The 22,585-nt window shown below is 32.1% G+C and overlaps 2 protein-coding genes, 1 long non-coding RNA gene and 1 pseudogene across 3 annotated transcripts; 1 reads left to right on the forward strand and 3 right to left on the reverse strand.

Moving 5' to 3' along the window:
* Nucleotides 1–333: 333 nt before the first annotated feature.
* Nucleotides 334–1,492, forward strand: LOC149510967 (uncharacterized). Its single transcript, XR_016334839.1, has 2 exons — nucleotides 334–1,043; nucleotides 1,143–1,492. It is a non-coding gene; the product is annotated as an uncharacterized LOC149510967 (long non-coding RNA).
* Nucleotides 1,493–7,741: 6,249 nt separating this feature from the next.
* LOC149510968 (uncharacterized) lies at nucleotides 7,742–8,679 on the reverse strand. Its single transcript, XM_089756354.1, has 3 exons — nucleotides 8,446–8,679; nucleotides 8,199–8,357; nucleotides 7,742–8,116 (listed from the first exon to the last, which is right to left on the reverse strand). Exons 1-3 carry the CDS (start codon nucleotides 8,677–8,679, stop codon nucleotides 7,742–7,744), a joined length of 768 nt encoding a protein of 255 aa, XP_089612480.1.
* Nucleotides 8,680–8,961: 282 nt separating this feature from the next.
* LOC149510969 (UPF0481 protein At3g47200-like) lies at nucleotides 8,962–17,853 on the reverse strand. The gene is made up of 5 exons (XM_089756355.1): nucleotides 17,809–17,853; nucleotides 12,411–13,813; nucleotides 12,265–12,356; nucleotides 9,526–9,580; nucleotides 8,962–9,418 (listed from the first exon to the last, which is right to left on the reverse strand). The coding sequence occupies exons 1-5, from the start codon at nucleotides 17,851–17,853 to the stop codon at nucleotides 8,962–8,964; spliced, it is 2,052 nt and encodes a 683-aa protein (XP_089612481.1).
* A 20-nt stretch (nucleotides 17,854–17,873) lies between these two features.
* On the reverse strand, nucleotides 17,874–22,311 carry LOC111279465 (putative wall-associated receptor kinase-like 11; annotated as a pseudogene).
* Between the last annotated feature and the right edge of the window lie 274 nt (nucleotides 22,312–22,585).

The raw sequence follows: 22,585 nt of genomic DNA on the forward strand, positions 1-22,585 counted from the left end.
TTTAATTTCATAAGGATTAAAAATTTACAAGATTTCAGATTCGTAAAATTTTTTAGCTTCACAAGAATTTAATTATCAAGGTTTTAAGAGTAGCAAGAACTTGGATTCATAAGAACTCAAATTCCCAATGTTTCCTTCTTTGAAGCTTTTGAGTATACGCCGGGCTATATCTATTTAACTTATGCAGCCAGCAAAATGGTCATCGAAGGTGGGAGAAATTAAGAGAGAACGGGCGTTTACTTTATCCTGCTACTATGGCTTATTCAAGGAGCAACATCGCAAGAAGTAAACGAGTTTGGTTGTGAAGAAAAATGTGGGCATGCTGTTATTTCATCCCCATTTGAAATAAGAATTGGTTGCTATAAAAATTCCTGGTTCAAGTAACTTGCAACAAAACAGCTAATGGGCCAAAACGTTTCATCAGTCGCATCAATCTGGAGCTTCTCGGCTCCTTTTGGTCAGACGGCGACGACAGGTCATCCAAGCTACTCTTTTTCTATCCTCAACTTACGAACTTTTTTTGTTTTAAAAAATAAATGTTTTTTATAATCTTTTCCTTATCACCAATGTCGATAAATCTACACAATCCACTTTTATCATCTTTTGAAAATTTGATTAAGGGGAACAGAACATCGGTATCATCATTTCGAGTGTTGGAGATTTGAAAAAAACAAAAAAAAAAAAAAGAGAGAGAGAAATTGTCCAAGCTCACAACGACCGTCGACCAACCGTCAAAGAAGGAAAAAAAAAAAGAAGACTTGGAATGAAAAATTAGTTGACCAGGTTTTCTAATGTGGAGTATGAACCCAAATATTCTTATTTTATAACCATTTCAGCAACAAATTGAGTACCAAAGTTCTCATTCTCCACCAAAATAAGCACAACCCAATCCGATAAATCTGCCATTGGCTTCAGCGAGAAACCAGTTTCTTATCAAACATGCGCTGTAAGATGTCCCTTGTTCTTTCTATGCTTGTCCTGCTACTATCATGTTCACTAATCTTGAGTCTTGCCTCCAACTTTAACCAGAAAGACACACTTTGGTAAGCTTAAAACTTTATACGAAACGTTCTTCTTATTTAATTATATGATATCTCCTTTGGGTTGTTCAGTACTTTGTTTTTTATTTTGAGTTATTGTAGGAAGAAGGTCGATGAAGAGATTCAGAGAAATCTAAGAGAAGTAGGACCACCAGATCCATGTAAAGGTAATCATGCACCACAAGCCTGTGCTATTCCTTAATTATCTTGATGGCATGAAGGAAAATTTTACTCCGGTAACCGAGACGCAGGGCCATAACTAGTCAGATACCTTCACAAGAAATTATCAAATAAATATAAGTAGTTCATAGCTTAGGTATAAACTAAAATATTTTAGTTGATGCTCAAACTTTAAGTGCTTTCATAATATAAGCGTTAAGCAAATGGCCTACTTTGTATGGAATTATACCTTTTTTTACAGTAACTTATTTCAATAAATTTTGCTACAATAACTTTCTCTTTTATGAATGACCTACAACCTTTTACTATACATGTGCCATTACTCTTCATGTATGTCTTTAAAATTGAGTTCGTAATAATTGATCTTATATATTATAATTTTTTAAAAAATAAAAACTTTAACATTTTACCGATGTATAAGCTCGTGAATACGTTTAATTTAATTGTACGTCCTGACCGTCATCATCGTTTGGAAATTTAAAATAGAGAAGAAGAAATGGCAATTCCCCTAACTTATACAAGAAGCAATTGTCAAAAGAAAAAAGACAAATAAAAAAAAATGAAAAGACTTGGAATGTACAAACTAGTGGACAGGGTCTATATCATGGAAGATGAACTCAAATATTCTTGTCTGTTAGACAGTTATAACCATTAACAATTTATCAATTCCACTATCAATCTTTCTTCAAAAATAATCAAAACCTTAATCTAATCAAGCTGCCATTGCAAGTCAGTTTCTTTGCAAACATGTCCTGTAAGATGTTTCAAATCGAGATAAATTAAAACTTTTTATATATAAATTATTTTAACATTTTTATCAATTAATATTTTTTATTATAAAAATTATCTATTTAAAAAATATAAAAAATTAAAAATTAAAAGTCAAATAAAATGTTATGTGTAAATCTTCATTGAATTATTAAAAAAATACTTTAATTTAAACAACATAAAACAAAAAGACAAGAACAAAAGGAAAACAAAGCAGCAAAAACCGAGAAAAAGTTCAAAAATAAAACAAAGAAAATTTATTGGGGTACTTACATGGACATCCGGAAATAATGGGGATCCATAGGATATGAATTGTTTTATCCGACTCCCTCTCTCGCCGGTGTCTTTATCTGGCGCGACCTTCCCCAAACTTAAAGCCTCTTGTTCTTCGACTAGGCCCCACTCCAAACGTATTAGCGTTTGGCGGTGGCACCTCCTCAGCTTGCACCCTCCAAGTGTTTGACAAAACTCTTCACTCACTCCTTAACACTCTTCTCGCCCAAGCCTTTACCCGCGCAAGCCCTTACCTGCTCTTTTGTCCCTGCACGTCCAAACCTCTGCTCGCTCCAATTTCCGCTACGCTCAAGACCTCTATATTAGCTCACGGATTTAGAGCTTTTCATCAATGCGGAGGGAACAAAATTTTTCATCGGGACTGTGAATCCTAGTCTGGAAGGGTTTTTCTTGTGTAATCACAGGTTTATCTGGAGGTGACACCCAAAGGGGAATCAAGGAGAGTTTCAGAGCATCATTCTATAAACCAGAGAGATCAGCAACACCAGCAAACTGATGCAAACTTCCAGGGTGAAGGTATTTTAGTGCCTTTTCATTTTACTAACTTCCCTAATTTATGGTTCACTGCCCATTTCTGGGAATTATTCAAGTGATATGGTGACATTGTCAATATATACATTCCTGCTAAAAGAAATGTTCGAGGTCAAAGATATGGGTTTGTTAGTTTCAAGAATGTTAAGAAGTATGAGGATTTACTTGTAGCTTTGAATGGCATTTGGATTAGTTCTTATAAACTTAGATTTTTAAAAGCTGAAGGAATATCCGATGTTACAGACCAAGTTCAACATGCAAAGACTGCTAAGGTTAGTGAACCTAGTAGTAGGCCTGAGGTCCCTCTAAATAATTGCAAAGCTTATGCAGAGGTGGTCAAAGGTAGGTGGCAAGAATATGACTCTTGCTGCCATAAAAAAAGCTTGTCGGAACCTGGAATAAAGAAAATTATTGATTCTTGCATGGTTGGTGGGGATAAGGTTAATATGAGTTCAGTTTCCGTTTCTTATGGTGTTGCATATAATCATATTCAAGTCTTTTTACACAAAGGGTCTTGAGTTATCAAATCAATCTAGATGAGATGCTAAAAGCTTATGTCTAACCATGTATAGGCTACGAAGTTAGGGAGTGTAGAGACCCGCACCCAACCTGCGAGGTATTGTCCGCTTTGACTCGAAGGTTTCACGGTTTTATCTCACAAAAGGCGCCTTACAAGGCAGAGGTGGTGTGAACCCTTTTATACCCTAGGGACTCTCCTATTATATTCGATGTGGGATTCAGGACTCTTCCTTAGATCCGTGACATTCTCCCGCACCCAACCTCGTGACGCCCTCGTCATGGAGGCTGACCACCCTGCCTGCCTCCCTTGAGGTGCTTGGCGTGGATCAAACGGTTTAGGGCTGGCTCTGATACCATTTGTAGAGACCCGCACTCAACCTGCGAGGTATTGTCCGCTTTGACTCGAAGGTCTCACGGTTTTATCCCACAAAAGGCGCCTCACAAGTTTGGGATTAAATCTCTACATATATATCATTCCTTATCCACACATCCTCCTGATGTGGGATTGGAGGCGTTACAATTTTGTAGAGACCCGTACTCAACCTGCGAGGTATTGTCCGTTTTGAGTCGAAGGTCTCACGGTTTTATCCCATAAAAGGCACCTCACAAGTTTGGGATTAAGTCTCTACATATATATCATTCCTTATCCACACATCCTCCTGATGTGGGATTGGGGGCGTTACAATCTCCCCACCTTTAATGCTTGACGTCCCTGTCAAGCCGAGTCCATCCACAGGACCAAGATCACACCAGACCATCGTGTAACACTTAGCGACTCCTACGGCTCCACCGTGTAGCACTTAGTGACTCCCACAACTGCGGACTGGTGACCGCTCTGATACCATTTGTAGAGACCCGCACCCAACCTGCGAGGTATTGTCCGCTTTGACTCGAAGGTCTCATGGTTTTATCCCACAAAAGGCGCCTCACAAGGCGGAGGTGGTGTGAATCCTTCTATACCCCAGGGACCCTCCTATTATGTTCGATGTGGGATTCAGGACTCTTCCTTAGATCCGTGACATTCTCCCGCACCCAATCTCGTGATGCCCTCGTCACGGAGTTCCTTAGATCCGTGACATTCTCCCGCACCCAATCTCGTGATGCCCTCGTCACGGAGGCTGACCACCCTGCCTGCCTCCCTTGAGGTGCTTGGCGTGGTTCGAAAGGTTTAGGGCTGGCTCTGATACCATTTGTAGAGACCCGCACCCAACCTGCGAGGTATTGTCCGCTCTGACTCGAAGGTTTCACGGTTTTATCCCACAAAAGACACCTCACAAGTTTGGGATTAAGTCTCTACATATATATCATTCCTTATCCACACATCCTCCTGATGTGGGATTGGGGGCGTTACAGGGAGTACGCAAAACAGTGAGAAGGTGTTGTCACATGATAATCTATTGGAGGTGGCTAACCATGTATAGGCCAAGGAGTTAGGGGATGAACCCATACAAGCCTGCCCTTTGATTGATGACAAGCTATCTCTAAATGGTTTGGTGTCTTTGAGTATTCCTAATATTGATCCAATTAAAGAAAATAATTGGAGTCTTGATCCTTTGGTGAATTGTGAAATAAGAGTTAGAAGCTATGATGATTGTGATGTAGTTCCAAACTCTTATGAAGTAGCGGGAGAACCTAATGACATTAGTGGTGGTCTAGCTGTGGTTGAATATGGTAATGGTGAAGGGGTACTCAACAAGAGGAAGTCATCAGAAGATCGGCTGAGTTCAAATTCTACGAATTTAGTTGAGGAAGTTGAGAAGGAGAAAGAAAAGGAGTCTGTCCAAAATGATGAGAGTGATCTAGAAAAGGATGATGAGGAGTATGGTGGTAATTGTGAAAATATTGTAGACCATTTTGATTACTCAGGTAAGAAGAATCTGAAAGGTCATAAAGTCAAGAAAAAGAAATGAAAAACCTACAAATGGAGTAGGAAGAAGATTTCAAAGGTTCCATTGTGTATTCTTAATCCCCCTGTGATCCTTGAAAAAGATAATAGTATTTCAGATAATGATATTCAATGGGTAAATTCGATGCATAGAGAAGAGGCCATCAAAACGTGGGAGCTTGGGAAATGTCTTGGGTTGTCGTTTAATAGTGATGAAGAAATTATTATTGAGAAGCTAATGGAAAGGAATGGAGGGATTTAGATGATAATGATAGCAGCTAGTGTTCAATAATTGGTTCATGGTGGTTTTGTGTCTTATGATGGTGTGGTTGATTCTCTATCAACTGGTCATTACTTGATATCTCTGAATCCATAAGTATATCCTTTTCTTGCTTTCGATGATTAGTTGTCAATATTTTCCTTCAACACTCGAGTGTAGTGGGCTCTTTCATAGTTGGTTAAATTTTGGATTCCTGTTTTTGTATCTTGATTGCTCATGGATTTTCTGGAGAGATTGTATGTTGCTTTTCTTTGTTTTACTTTTAGGTGATCTTTGACACTCATATAGGTTTGTAATGGTACTGGTTTTTTTTTTTTTTTTTTGCTAGTCTTGACTAGCTTTGTAACCTTTTGGTTACTTTAATAAATTTTGGCTTAGTAAAAAAAAAAAAAAGAATTGTTTTGTCATTTTTATCTATTAACTCCATTCGTTGCAAAATTTATTTAATTAAAAAAAAGTGCAAAAGAGAAAAATCAAATTGAAGTATCACATGGAGACCAACATTGTTTCTTTTTTTGTTTTACAAAACTTATTCAGGTAACTTGGCTGTAGAATTTATATGCCTTACACTACCCGAAGATAGAAACTAGCTTTAGATTAAAGTTACAAGTTTGGTATATAAATTTTATATGCTTTATCTTTTTCAAACAGTGATAGTCAAGACTAAATTCATGAAATAATTTGGATCGATCCCCAAAAATAATCGTTGCGTTTTCTTTTACTTACTCTCATTCTCTTTCAGTTGTAATTATAATTTGTTTAAAATGAATCACTATAGGTTTTTTCTTTTTTGTTGGGAAGATAGTATCTATTTTCAACTCAGAAGATAACTATGGTTCATGTATTATCTTTAAAAAGTGATGTTCATGATACGGTACAGAGTACGTTATACAAGTCATTTTTCGTGCCTTTACAACCAGGCCACAAACAATTTCGACCGATATACTCCCTGCTTTGCCAAGGCATCAGCCATGCCATTAGCTTCACGTAATACAGTGACAAACCTTACCATACCAAGTTCCTTATTCAAGCAGTCAATCGTTACAAAAGTCTCCCACATTTTCCATGGTCTTGTTTCTTCCTTTACTCACTACCTCACCACCACTGAGGAATCAGATTCTATTATCAACCCACCTTTTCCATCCCGCCCTTCTTTTTTAGCACCTCTAATGCTATCTTAATGGCTAGTAATTCTACTTCACTGGTTTCCTGACTTTCTAACGGTCCTGAAAACATCGTAAGAACAATCCTAACTTCGTTTTGTATGGCCCCCACAACCGGCCGGCCCACGATCAACTTTCACTGAATCATTAACATTAAACTTCAATAAACCCTCTGGTGGAGGTTTCCAACGGGCAACACCTCTACTATCACCATTCTGTAATTTTGGAGCACACTTCCTAGGGCACTCCCACCACTCCGATTCTTGAATCACCACCTTCTTCTCCGCTACCTTTATCCAGTGAAACGTCCTCATCTTTGTTAGGAACATTAGATCATTCACCGTCAAGGCTTTATGATCGAAAACCACTTTGTTTCGAGCCAATCAAATGGTCCACAATGCAGCTAATATAGAAACCAGCCACCACTTTTGGCAATAACCCATAAACAATGAGTCGAAACCTTCAAAGAAAAATGTCCTTCGCAACTGAGGTTGGCACCCACTCACACACCACCGTTCAATAAACTTACACCAATAACCTCCCTCCTATACACATGAAAACAATTCATGATCCGTACACTCTTCCATCCTTTGACACCATGGATATCGCGGAAAGATTATCAGAATTCCGTGTTTCGCTAAAAAAGACTTGGTAGGGATCCTATCCAGCACTACCAGCCACATGAAACATTGAATCTTTGGAGGTATTTTGACTTTCCACAGCTTACTAAATTCAAACAAATTAGAATGACAAGGGAAAGCATTCATTAGAGATGAAAATTTTTTTTAACTGAAAATTTACCTTACAATTCCTGTTCCCACACAATCCTGTCTCGATTTCCTTGTACTAGCTGAATCATCTTATAATTTATACATAGTTCATGCAGCATCTCCTCCTTCTATTGAAACAAATCTCTCATGAAAAAAGAGGCCAGATGATCTAATTTGTTGTTTACTGTATAATCAATTACCATTGCATACTTATCAGATGCGATCCGAAACAATCTTGGGAAACATTCCATCAGAGGCTTATTACCACACCATTTGTCAAGCCAGAACAATACGTCCCAACCATTTCTTACCTACCATCTACACGCCCTTGTTCCAATGTACTTTTTAACTGGCTCTTTTGACTGTGTCCCATTATGACTTGCCAAACCATTGACATCTTCTTCATTTTTGTGTCTGGCAGGAATCCAAGTCTGAATATTCTCACCATACTTCGCCACCACTACCTTCCGCCAAAGTAAATTCTGTTCGTTAGCATATCTCCACCACAATTTTGTCAGCAAAGCCAATTTCTTTAGTTGTAGATCATGAATCCCCAGCCCCTCCGCTTTCCTAGGACGACAAACTCTGCCCCAATTAACCTTTGCCATTTTCTTCTGTGATTCGCTTCCTTCCCACAGAAAACTCCTTCTAATTCTATGAATCTTCTTAATAATTCCAATCGGTGTCTTGAAAATGGACATATAATATATAGGCAGGCATGATAGTGTTGAGTTTATTAGCGTATCTCGACCCCCAAACGACAGAAACTTCCTTTTCCGCATTCCCAACTTCTTCTGGAACTTTTCTATCACCAGATTCCAAATAGACAGCCTGTTTGGGCTTACACCTAGGGGAATTCCCAGATACTTTAATGGCAGATATCCCCTCGTACAACCAAACTCCTGCGCCAAACCTTCCACCAACTGACTACCACCCCGCATTCAACCAGGTTACACTTCTCATAATTCGGCTCTAATCCAGACATCAACTCAAAACATTTCATAATCTTCCTTACACTCTTAACCGTCATTTTATTTGCTTCCAGAAACAGGATGGTGTCATCTACAAATTGCAAGTGAGAAATAGTGAACTCAGAGTAAGGGAACATAGTACCTTTTATCAGTGATTTGTTTTCTGCCTCGTAAAGTAGAACGTGCAAAACTTCTGTAATAAGGATGAAAAGGAAAGGAGACTGGATCTCCTTGTCGAAGCCTCTTTTCGATATGAAACTGATTTGTTGGAGAATCATTGACCAGCATAACTAACCACACTGTTGAGATACACTTTCGAATGCCCCCTCTCCATGTCCTTCCGAAACCCATCCTCTTCATTACCTAATCCTTAAACATCCAGGATACACTATCCTATGAATTCTCAAAATCCAGCTTTAAAATGATTCCTTCCTTTGCACACCCATGTCCTTGCTTTAAATAATGGATCACCTCGTTTGCCAAAAGAACACCATCCATGATCTGCCTTCCAGCCACAAACGCACATTGTGTGTCGCTAACCAGATTACCCATAACCTTCTTCAATCTCCTTGAAACACTTTTGCCAAAATCTTGTACAGGGAATTAATAAGCGATATAGGTCCATAATGATTCCATGCTGTTGGGTTGTCCACTTTCGGTATTAACGATATAAATGAGGCGTTTACTACTTTTTCTAACTTACTACTACTGTAAAAATCCCCTATGAACTTCCTCACATCTTTAATTATATGCCAGCCTTTCTTGTAGAAGCTAAAATTAAAACCATCAGGCCCAAACGCCTTGTCCCCTTCACAGTCCCAAACCGCATCTTTCATTTCCTCCGTAGTAAATGGCATCTCCAACTCTTCCATCTCTTCAAGGAACAGACTTTTGAGTGGGAGAGCGAAGTTCACAAGACCTTTCTTTCTGGTTGCTTTGAACTGATCCCTAAAGTAATCAAATACCACCCCTTTCACTTCCCTTGGATTTGAAATCCAGTCTCCATTTTTGAAAAACCTGGGATCAAATTCCACGGTTCAGGAAAATCCATCGCCTAGCAATATGGTTAATTTTTTGGGAGCACTTTTAATATTTAAAAGAGAAAAATATATTGGAATCCAAACATGTTTTCCTTGAGGTTGGGATTTAGAGACTTGTTTGAAATCACACAAGTTATTTCTTTTCACATAATTTAGTCAGAGAGGAAAGCAAAAGCATCGCAGAGTCTGCTTGGAATTGCTACTTGTCGAAACTTGGAGATTAAAGTGCGTAGGACCATCGAAGGATGCCATCGTTTTTCACTTTCTAGCTATAGGTAGGAAGTGGTAGCAATCATTTCTGTTGTAATTGTTATTAGAATCAAAGTTAAAGTGGAACTGAATCCAGAAGAGAGCTTAGTTTGATTTGTATAATTATTCTTATAAGAGAATTTTTAATAATTATAAAGTTCATATCACAATATTTAAAAATTCATCCTCCATTTTTTATAGCTTCTTTTATAAAAGAAAATTTTCAAGTGGAATTTCACCAAAAAGATTGAAACAAGCTCAAGTGGATCAACAATAGGCAAATTTAGAAGGTCTTGATCACTCACACCATCCCAAGAGTGGCTGTCTTTGTGCGTAGCCGGCCTTGGTTTTAATTTCTTAGTTAAATGGGAATGTTCATTGCTCAATGGTAATAGAGTAATAATATTTTATTTATGAAATTATTACAATTAAAAAGAAAAGTTGCAATTATAATCAAAATTTATATTTTATATAAAAATTAATAAATAAATCAAAATAATTAATTTATTAATTAGTATATAATTGATAAATTTAATATATAATTAAAATGAAACTTGAATGTAAAACTTTATGATTCCATAACTAAGACAAAGTGTCATGGGCAAATTACAATAACAACTCACAAGCATGAAAACCCAAGAGCAAGATTCAAGCTTGACTAGAAATAATTAAATCATCAAAATTAATCAGGGCCTTTTTGATGAGTAAAAAAAATAAATTTTTAGTAAGTAAAATATGATGTTTGATATAATTCAAATTTTTTGAGTACTTAAATAATAATGACATTACTCATGAATTTTTTATTTGTTATCTTTACATCCTTTGAAAAGAGTAAAATTTTTATATTATTAGATAAAATATATAATGTTATTCTTTTTATTAAAAAAATAATAATAGCATCCTTGTGTTAATGATAATATAGCTTGCGCATAATTCAAGGAATTGCAAACTAATTTAAAAGATGAAACATAGATTTATTTAATATAATACAAAAGAATAAGATTTTAAGTTGAAATGAATTTTTTCATTTTGGGATAAGAATAGTGGGAACTAGACCAAGTTGTTTTGAACATGTACTAACTATGGACAAAACGTCAAAGAATCACAGGCGTTTTTAAGAGTTTTCATTTGATTTGTTTATAAAGTGTTGGACTTTTAGTTATAAGGATTTAAAATCAAACCCTAGAAGTCTTCAATAAAAAAAAAAAAAACAACAACAACATGAAGAAGAAATGAGACAAAAATAATTGAATTTAAAAGAAATTCTAAATTCATTAAGACAATTTATTTTAATTGAATTTTGATTTGTGAAGTATCACTTTATCATATTTTAATTTGTTAGCTAATAACAATCTATTTTAAAAAATAAAAATAGAAGACAAAAAAGATCATTAAGAAAATTTTAGTTTGCATGATAAAAAATCATATTGGAAAAATGATAGTACTAGATACAAACATTATATAATAAAAAATTCTTAAAATTCTAATTTTTAAGAATGAATAAATTGTAGATTATTAAAATAATAAAAATAGATTAAAAGTTAAATTATATTATGCTAATATAATTTAAATTCTGTTAGGACTTAAACTTTGTCTTACGAGTTTTATTTATTTGTCATAAATGTTGACATAGTATAGCAATAAAAAAAGATTAAATTGTCTTGGTTTGTGTGGGTTAAGTTAATATAAGTTAATAGTGTATAGCTTACCAACTTTATTAGCCACTTAAATTTACTCTTGCAAATTATGTTTATAAAAGAACTTTTATTCATAATTAATTAAATTTATATAAAATAATTAAACATTATGTGTTTAATTTAATTTGGTTTTACTTATTACCATCACATGTTTTGCATGTGAATATTTATATTTTATTTAATTTTAAATAATAATTATTATATTTAAATAGAAATTATGAATCATGGTCATTTGAAAATATAATTACCAATAACAAGTCACTTCCATACTATTTAGTAAGTATTAATTATGAATTCATGGGAGTTCAATAAACATTAAAATCTGAATTTTTTAAAAGAAAATGATAAATGATACGTTAGATTAAATTTGTTTTGTGAGAGTACTCAATTTTTGTTGTTAAATGAATACAAAAAGCTTTGTTCATTAAAAATATTATTAATTAATATATATGAAAAAAGTTATTATGTAGATATATATTTTTTATAAATTATATTTTTATCACTAAATTTAAATATATTAAAATAAAAAAAAAACTCGAGCAGTATACATTCTAGTTAATAATTAATTTTGAATAGTGGCAAAAAGAAAACAAAAATAATTCTGAATTATTCTTTTGAAGAGCATAATGAATGAATTTAATTATTTTATATACAAAATATAGGTTAAAGTTGGCATCACATTTTAGTTTCTTTACTCATTTTAATCGATTATTATAATTTGACTTTCTACTCTATAGTTAATTTCTTTTTTTAAGAACTTTTAAAGAAGCAATAGAAGTAAATAAAAAGACAGTAAAAATAAATAAAATAAATAAAGGCAGACCTTAACCGTATATTTATTTAATTTATCCAATCAAACATCAAATCAAATCCATACCAATCTGCCACAACAAGGTTAAAGAGTGCTGTGAAAACACATTTTCAAACATTTTGAAATGATGAAAGCTTACATTTTCTGAGTACATAATTCTATAATTGAATTTGAACACACATACCAACTAATTAAATACTAGTAATGTTTACTTCCATGGAAATACGCCGAAATAAGTCTGAATAAAAGGGAGAAGAAGTCCTGCTATGGCGCCCCAAAAACCAAGAATCCTCCATTTTCTACTAGAATAATCGGAAGAGATACGTATTAACCACGAGTTGCAATACCTTTGGATGTTGTAGTTAACATCATAATAAACATCATAATATAAGCTTATATTTTGCACCAAGTTCCTGCTCATCTTACGGAACAAATCAACCACTTCTTCATTACTGCCCAAGTAATTGTGAAGGGTACCTGTAGCCCGCAACTCCTTAACATCTTCTGGTGTTTGAATGAGAGAAGAAATGAAGCATAAGTATGAGGTGACAGCATAATCATTAGCAAAATCTGGACACATTTCTAAAGCTACCAAGTTCATGAACTTGGAGGCTGTTGGCTCATTCACCACGAGGCGTGGCATCTTTAGGCTTCCCTGAATGTTGCAATGGAAGGAAATGTTTTGAAGGTTGCATGTCATGTTGGGGCTCACTTGAATTCCTGATTCTTTAAGATCCATGATACTCAGAAATAGCCTTTTATTTTTTGCCTTCTTTCCACACCGAAGAAGAAACTTACCAATCCCCCCCCAGCTTTTCTGTTCTACTATTCCTGTAAGTAATTCTGTCCTCAACCGGTCCAGAAGGTGAGCGTAATCTTGCCCTTCTGCTTCGTTTTCGTCCAGCTGTATCATCTTCCTCGCACTTGGTATATTTGTCATAAGGTTATCATTTATGAATGCTTTGATTGATAGTTCCCACATTTTGGGATCTATGGTTGAGCCAATCAATATCTTGAGGACTCTGTAAGGAAGTTGGTTTTCAAGCAAGAAGAAATCAAGTTTAGCAAATGTCAAGAGATCTAGCATATCTGAAGTGAATAACTTCCCAAACTCACCGTATAAAACGTAATATACGGTATACAGCACTGCACAACTGTCCACGAAGAACATCCAAGCTAGCTCATCATCATCGTAGTGTTTTATGTCCTCCGGATTATAACACTTCCTAAGATCCTCTATCTCTTCCTTAATCTTGTGGAATAGAGCATCGTCAGTCGTTTTGTTCTTCTCTACGAAGAGAGCTGCCAATAAACGTTTCATTCGCTCTCCCCGATCGAACTTCGGGTTGCCATGATGCAAAGCGCCGCAGGCTACCATCCTCGGTTCAAAATATTTCTTCAAGTCCTCCTCGATGCCGCCAACTAGGTGAGGTGTAACTTTTTGTATTAACGGTTTGGTTGTCTGAGATACACCTCTTCTCCGGTTTTGGAATTCAACAAGTGCTGATTTTAATTCCATCCTCTGTTCTCTCATGGAATCCGATTGCTCTATCTCAATAATAGGAATTCTCACTTCTCCGGCCTCCCCTTGTCGCTCGCCATAAAATTCTACCAGCTAGCTTAACGGTTCAAAGGAGGTAACACAACGACAGTTTAAGGAAATTTGGCTGGAGTTGCCCGAAGAAACAAAGGACGAAAGGATAGAAGAAATGGTGAGTTCGGTTTTTCTGTTTCTACATGGCTATATTTGGGTACCCGAGCTGCAGGATTTATGCCTTACAATACCCCAAAGATGGTAGCTTGCTTTAACTTTAGATTGATCCAATCTTCTTTATACTTTATTAAAGTAACAAGTTTGGTATATAAATTTATATGCTTTATCTTTTTGAAACAGTAATATTCAAGACCAAATTCATGAAACAATTCGGATAAATCTAAAAAAAATTATACTCAAAAAAATCCAAATATTTTATGTCGCTTAATAAAAAAAAAATCTCGCGTTTTCTTCTACTCACTCTGATTCTCATTTGGTTTTGCTTGTAATTTGTTTAAAATGAATCACCATAGGTTTTTTCTTTTTCGCTGGAAAGATAGTAATACTTTTTCACTCATATAGAATAATTCAGTTGATTTATATATTATATTTAAAAAGTAATATTTAGTAGATCTAAGACTCAAACTGCTATTCTCATATTATAGCCTACTTGATGAAAAAATTTGTCAAGTTTAGTATATCAATTAGTTTCTATTCTCATATTATAGCCTACTTGATGAAAAAATTTGTCAAATTTAGTATATCAATTAGTTTTATTTTTATCGAATATGTTCAGTAATATACATACCAACTCGAGGTATGAATGTAATTTTTTAATTAATTACAGCTTAAAATAAAAACTAAAAAAATAATTATATTCAACATGATACATACGATCTAAGAAGAATTATATGCGTACTTATGGAATAAAGATTATAATAAAGTATTTTAAAGAGAAAATGATTGTGTACTAACCAATAAATGCAAAGGTATTATATTTTGTAATAGTGAAGTTTATTGATCGAATAAAGATTAAAGTAATAACGAAGGCAAGATGATTGGAATGAGACCAGTAGATGATTGAAGATATAAAAAGGCAAAAGGATTCCATGATTTAGTTCATGAAAATCCATTGCCTAGCTATTTGGTCAATTTTTTTCAACACTTTTAGTATTTACCCAAAAAAAAAAATGATATTGGCCGCACAGCAGAATCTGCTTGGAATTACGACTTGTCAAAACCTGGAGATTAAAGTGTGCAGGACCATGGAAGGATGCCATTGTTTTTCACTTTCTAGCTACAGTGTGGAAGTCGTAGCAATCATTTTTAATGTAATTGCTTATTAGATTCAAAGTTCATGTAAAATTGAATCTAAAGTTTAATTTGATTTATGCAGTTTTTCTTGTAAGATGATATTTAATAAGTTTAAGATTTAAATTTTAGTATTTATAATTCTATCTTCTATCTCTTTTACAATTTTTTTGTAAGAAAATAAAAATAAAATGAAATTTCACCAAAAAGATTGAAACAAGCTCAAGTGGGTCAACAATAAGCAATTTAAGGAGGTCTTGATCACTCACATCATCCCAAGAGTGGCTTTTTATGTAGTAGCCCTTAGTCTTAATTTCTTAGTTAAATGGGAATGTTCATTGCTCAATGTGATAGAGTAATAATATATTTTTTTATGAAATTAAAATTATAATCTAAATTTATATTTTATATAAAAATTAATAAATAAATCAAAATAATTAATTTATTAAGGGTTAATAACATCTGTAGTCTCTAAATTTTATCTAAATTCTATTTTGATCATTAAATTTTAAAAAGTTTTAATTGAATCCCTAATTGCCCAAATTTGTTTTATTTTGGTTTTTTCGTGTATAGAACCGTCTAAATTGATAGTAAATATCAGCTTGTATCAGGTGAGGATGTCAATTAGCTTACATGGCAGATGAAGGACCAAAGTAAACTTTTCTCAAAGTTTAAGGACCAAAGATGAAACCATCTTAAAATTTTATATATTTCATACACAACTTATAAAAAAAATACTAATTTTAAATTATATTTGCATATTTTTAATAATATAGCTTATTAGATAGATTTTTGTTTTAAATAGAAAATAAATATTCAAAACTTAAAATTAAGTTAAAATTTTCAAATTCAAATTTTTAAAGAATTTTAATAAATTTGAAAAACAAAAAAATTATTAAAAATATTATTTTACTCATATGTCATAACAAAACATATTATTTTCTATCCAAAAAATTATTTTTTTAAAATATTAAATATCTTTTTTTTCCTTTTAAATATATTTTATAAAATATATTTTATCAAAAAAATAAAAATGTTTTAAATTATATTTTTATTTTATATGAATATAACGTTTTTATATTTTTGAATAGATTAATAAATTTATTTTAATTTTGAAAATGATCTAAAAATTTTTACATAATATTTTAACATTATATAAAGTTTTATTTAATTTTTGAAACCAATATAAAAACTTCTACTTGATTTTTTAAAATGATATGTAATTTTAGCAAAATTATTTTTGAATTTTCAACTTAATTTTAATTTTTTAAAAATATATTTTCCAATAAAAATATTATTTTATTAATAAATCATATCATAATAAAAATTAAAAAATAATTTAAATTATAATATTTTATAAAATATATTATTTTATAAAATATATTTGAAATATATAAAAGTCAAAATTTTCATGAACTATTTTTATCTTTGCCTTTATTTATTTTGTATAAAATAAATTTGAAAAGGAAAAATAAAAACATTTAATATTTTAAAATATATATTTTATGGATAGAAAGTAATATTTTTGTTATGATTTATGAGTAAAATAATATTTTTAATACAAAATAAATTTTTTTTGTTTTTAAAATGATTTTGAATTTTTAAAAGAGAATTTGAATTTTTAACTTAATTTTAATTTTTAAAGAGCTATTTTGTATTAAAAACAAAAAATATTAGAAATAAATTATATTACAACAAAAAATATAAAAATATAATTTTAAATTTAACATTTTATAAAATTATATATAATATATTAAATTTTGAGATAGTTTCGTTTTTGGTCCCTAAACTTTTAAAGGATTCCATGTTGGTTCCTTATTTGCCACGTGAAATGTGAGTTGACTTCATATGTGGTGTCGATTGGTGTTTGCATCAATTTAAACGGTTTTATAGACAAAATGATCAAAATAGGACAACTTTGGATAATTAAGAATTTGATTAGAATTTTTTAAAATTTAGGGGTCAAAATAAAATTTAGATCAAAAATTAGGAACAATGAATGCTATTAACTCATTTATTAATCAATATATAATTGAATAAAATTAATATAATGGGAATGAAACTTAATCTAAAACTTTATAATTCAATAATTAAAACAAAGCCTCATGGGCACAAAACAATAACAACTCACAAGCATGAAAATCCAAGAGTAAGTTACAAGAAAAAATAGTTTAACTAGAAATAATTAAATCATTAAAATTAATTAGGGCCTTTTTGATAAGTTAAAAAAATAAAAATTTTATAAGTAAAATATGGTGTTCGATATAATTTTTTATTTATTACCTTTACATCCTTTGAAAAGAGTAAAATTTTCATATTATTGGATAAAATATATAATATTATTCTTTTTAATAAATAAAATAATAATATCGTCCTTATGATAATGATAATATAGCTCGCGCACAATTCAAAGGATCACAAACTAATTTAAAAGATAAAATATATATTTATTTAATATAATACACAAGAATAAGATTTTAAGTTGATATGAACTTTTTCATTTTGGGATATGAATATTGGGAGATAGACAAATTTGTTTTGAGCAGGAACAAACATGTACTAACTATGGACGAAAAGTTCAAAGAATCACAGGTTGATTTGTTTATTGTGTTGGACTTTTAATTATAGTGATTTGGAATCAAACCTTAATAGTCTCGAATAAAAAAAAAAAGAACATGATGAAGAAATGAGACAAAAATAGTTGAATTTAGAAGAAGGATAATAATATAAACTAAACATGAAGATATATTACATCCAGTACATACCAAAGGAAAAACGTTTAAAAACTTGTTGAAAAGTAGGAGTACCATGGATGTAATTACAATGGTAATTACAAATTGTTTGTAATTGACATAGCTGAACAAGAAGCAATAGTCCAAGGATCAATTATGTCATTTGTATCAGATTCTTCATCGCCACTTGGATCACTCGCATTAGCTTCTTCTGACGGTTTAATCAACTCCAACTCCATTGCAACTTGTTTCATTGTAGGCCTTTTCTTTGCATTAAGATTCAAGCATCTTTTTCCTAGCTTTGCGACTGCTAGAAATCTCTTCTTCTGGACCATCATTCATTACCATTGGATCAAGAATGTCAAATAATGAATTCTCCTTCATTGAAAGCAGAAAAAATGGAACCAAGCTTCTTACTTCCTCTGATTGTCTAGAGGAGATGGGTTTTTGTCCCGTCAAAAGTTCAACAAGAACAACCCCAAAACTATAAACATCAGTCTTCTCTGTGAATCGACTTGATCGCAAATACTTAGGATCTAAGTATCTGAAAGTTCCTTGTACTCGAGTGGTTAGATAGTTCGTTCAAGTGCAATTGATCTTGATGTTCCGAAATCCTACACTTTGGCTCAGTATTTATCTTCCAAAAGTATGTTGCTGGATTTGATGTCTCGATGATAAATGGGGACAGAAGCAGCCGAATGGAAATAGGATAATGCATTGACAATTTCTATAGCAATTCGATAACGCATTTCCCAAGTCATTGGGAGTTCTTCATTTTGATCATGTATGAGTTGAGACAGTGTTCCATTGGGGATGAACTCATACACTAGCAAAGGGACTTTTGTTTCCAGGCAACATCCTAAATGCTTAACCACATTTCTGTGGTTGATCACTGATAAAATTATCACCTCATTGATGAACTGTTCAAGCTTCTTTTCATGAACTTTCTTCTGTTCCACCATTTTGGACTTCTTGATTGCCATAATGCTTCCAACAGTTAACATTCCTTTATAAACAGTTCCTTGCCCTCCTTGACTGAGGATTCGATTATCGTTACAGTAATCTGTTGCCTTTTCCAACTCGTTTGAAGTAAACAACCTTATTTTTTCAACGTTACCTTCATTGCTGGACAATTGTTGCAGTAGTAAACCTCCATTCCTTTAAAGTATCTTTGCTTAAGCTTATGTCAGTTCTTCTTTTTAGTGCTTTGCACATACCCCATGTACCAACTAGAACAACTATTGTTCCAATACTTGTGCTGCAGCCTACATAGGGCACAAATTTTATTAATGTAATTAAAATGTAAATTTGAATACAAGTGATAAGAGAGGGGTGAAATTTGAATATAGATAATAAGCTTTCATTAATTTTGGAGTCTAATTGGGCTCCCACCGCATTGAGGGTACATTTTATAATTGAACTCAATCATAAAACGAATCTTGTGATGTAGTGAGAATCTTCAATGGAACTGTCAAATAGACTGTCAGTTTGGTTCTCTAGTATTAAAAAAAAAGAAAAAAAGGGAACTTGACACGCAACTATAATAAGTCTCCCTCCTTTTTGGCTGGCAACGTTGGTGAATCAATCGCTATGGGCTTGCACATATCTTTGTCCCTTGCGTATTTATATTTATTAGGGCATGGCAACGAACAATAGTTACCAGGAGTATTCGGACAAAGCGTATGACAATTCTTACATATACGATTCCCACATTTGCCTGTTTCTGTCATTTATGAAATGAATAAAATAATTAAAGATAGAAACACATAGCATATCAGAAGACATGAATTAACATATTACCTTGGCAGACATCAATGGAATAATCCTCGTCAAAGTTGGAGTCGACGTTGCAAACACATAGATGCGTAGAACTCATGTTGGACCTACAATATAGACGATCGGAGCTACAAAATGTGTTTGAACCTTCTTCCAACTCGCACAGCCCACGATTTGGTATGCCCCACTGCAGTGTTGTATTAACATGTGTCCAACCGCTTATCCCATGGCGGTCATGTTTTATTGTGAAATTACTTTCGTCGAAGTAACTGAAGTCACTCACGAAAGCAGATCCACATGATCTGTTGCGGCCATTATTAGAACCAATCTCTTTCAAGTTTGCAGCAAAAGAATTGAGCACAAGATTTGTTTGCAGCAAAACAAATCTTTAAATTTATTAACTTGAGTTTTAAATTTTAATAATATATAGCACTAATAACAAAATATATTAAAACAATATTTTATCACAACAAATTTATAATCAAACTTGTAACAAAGAGGATTAATGTGAAAATTCTCAAAATGAATGAACGTTTTTTTTTAAATATAGCTTGGAAATTTAGATAAAATTTTCAACGCGAATGAATTTCATTTATTCCTAAATAAAATGGTCTATTATTTGTAATAAGAAATTTTTATAATAAAAAAATTAAAGAAAATTTTTTTAAATATCAATTAAGATTATTTTAATAAAATTATGATAGATAACACATTATTAATTGATACTATTTTTGAATGAACGTTATTGGAGGTGTTAACTCTTTCTTTATAAATAAATGTATTCCCAAATCCTAAATTTATTTTCTTAGACCACATATTGTTCTTTTTAATAAGTTTTAATTAAGGATTGTCAGGTTTCCCAAAGCCAAGCACAGCATCAACTTGAAGATATTAATTATATTTTATCCTAAGCTTTGATTTAGTGGTCTTAATTTAATGTTTAACTTTAATTCCTTTAATTTTAAATAATTTTGCTTGCATTCATTTTTTATTGTTTATTTTTAACAAAGGTTGATATGTTTCCTTACACATCTTGCACATTCGTTTTCGTGTACGAGCTATATATCCAAACTCCGACCATTTTAAAAGAGGTAAAGTACTTATATTCTTGTGACGCAATAATCTTAGTAATGGCTAATGAAATAATGCTATCAAGATTAAAATATTTCAGCTTGCCGCCTATAGAGCATGAGGATCAGAAGTATTCCAATGCAAAACATCAAAGAGAAACAATCTAGGAACATTTTAACCTCTTGTGAAACTCTAATCAAACATGTAAAAACCCTAAAAAACCAATTTGTAGATAGAATTACACTAACATTTGCTTCTTTATGACTACTAAATTTACACTTCATATTCAATTTTAGATCCATTCAATTTAAAGTTTAGAGACTCCAGCGTATGCCATGACGATAATAATTATATTCTGTCATAAACCTTGATTTAGCGGTTTTAATTGTTTAACTTTAATTCCTTTAATTTCAAATAATTTTGCCTGTATTCATATTTTACTTATGTCACATTTTATTGTTTTATATTGTTTATTTTTAATAAAAGTTTATATGTTCCCTTCTACACATATTACGCATTCATTTTTATGCACCAGCTATGTATATCCAAACTCCAACCATTTTAAGTGGGATGAAGTATCTATACTCTTGTAACACAATAACTTTAATAACAGCTAATGAAATATTTCTATTAAAACTGAAATATTTTGACTTGCTGTATGTAGTGCACGAGGATCAGAAGTATTCCAACACAAAACATCAAAAAGAAACAATCTGAAAACCTTTTAACCTCTTGTGAAACTTGAATCCAACATGTAAAAAACCCTAAAAAGCCAACTTGTAGTTGTAGGTAGAACTATACCAACATATATATATATATATATATATATATATATAGAAAATACCTACAATTAGGGTACATGAGTAAATCCAATTTTTGCCTCAACATCCTATTTGTTAACAATACTAAAAAAACAAGAAATTACATTATTTTCCTGTCAAAAGACCTTTTCAAAAACCAAAAAGAAGTATTTTTTTTATTATTCTTGTGTTTTTCTTAAAAAAAAAAAAAAAAACTTCTAATATTTCTTTTGTTTATTAAGCGGAAAAACCATTGCTTCCAAAAGGTTTTGTGCATGGTGTTGGATGGACTGATATTCTCATAGCTGAACTGTAGGCTATCTATTTGACTTAAAGTATATTGGGATCTAGGATGCTTATTCCTCAGTATCTAAAAAATATTCTAAAAAGAGTGAGCTCTACGGTTTAGTAAGTAACAAGATCTCTCTGGCTGGCTCATGTATTATAAAACAATACTTCCAAATCACAATACTAATCCACAATAAGTATTAATTTTCGTTCTCTTCCAATTGTATCACAATCCACAATAATAATCATAAATTATCACCGATGTTTACAATACACAATTCAATAAAACATTTTCAATATACCAAATTTTATTTTAACAATACTCACAATATTTCAAAAGACTAATAATTTATTATTTCATGCTTGACCCGATTTTAAAAAACAATTCTATTTTCACAAATCATAAAACGATCAATTTCACAATATCTAATATTATTTATTTTATTTTTTTAAAAATAGATATCCAATTATATCATTTATAAGACAACTAGTAAATGGTAGAACATTTAGAAAACACCAATCTTCTAAAATAACCACAAGGTCTGTCAACTTACCTGATTTTCTTGACGTATACAACATTTGACAATTTTTCAATTACCATTATGAATTAATAACCAATCACATTTCAAATAATTAATGCATGATCCTTTTACCCTTCAACCAGACCTAAACACTTTTGGAGGCGTGTTTGGAACCTTCAAAATTATTTAAAAACTCATTTTCTCAAAATTTCACAATTTTGGTATTAGTCAATAATACTAAAAAATATAGATCTTCACTTTTCAAAGGAAATTCATTGTTAATACCTTACAAATATTATTCTAATCAATCATGACATTTGAAAAGGAGATGGTCTTAGCCATCGTCAAAAGATT

Source organism: Durio zibethinus, chromosome 27 (genome assembly GCF_047325235.1).
Source record: "Durio zibethinus cultivar Kanyao isolate XHJ-2024 chromosome 27, ASM4732523v1, whole genome shotgun sequence".
In the NCBI taxonomy this organism is placed as follows: Eukaryota; Viridiplantae; Streptophyta; class Magnoliopsida; order Malvales; family Malvaceae; genus Durio; species Durio zibethinus.

Bases quoted from the DNA above. Each gene is read 5' to 3' on its own strand.
- LOC149510969 (XM_089756355.1), bottom strand. From the start codon at position 17,853: ATGGTACTCCTACTTTTCAACAAGTTTTTAAACGTTTTTCCTTTG. The intron at 12,357-12,410 runs GTAAACATTACT...ATTCAATTATAG, and splicing joins TTCGGCGTATTTCCATGGAA to AATTATGTACTCAGAAAATG. The intron at 9,581-12,264 runs GTATGGATTTGA...TTATGTGAAAAG, and splicing joins AACCTTGTTGTGGCAGATTG to AAATAACTTGTGTGATTTCA.
- LOC149510968 (XM_089756354.1), bottom strand. From the start codon at position 8,679: ATGATTCTCCAACAAATCAGTTTCATATCGAAAAGAGGCTTCGACAAG. The intron at 8,358-8,445 runs GTAAGGAAGATT...GCGGGGTGGTAG, and splicing joins ATAAAATGACGGTTAAGAGT to TCAGTTGGTGGAAGGTTTGG. The intron at 8,117-8,198 runs GTTTCTGTCGTT...TCCATTTTCAAG, and splicing joins TTGGGAATGCGGAAAAGGAA to ACACCGATTGGAATTATTAA.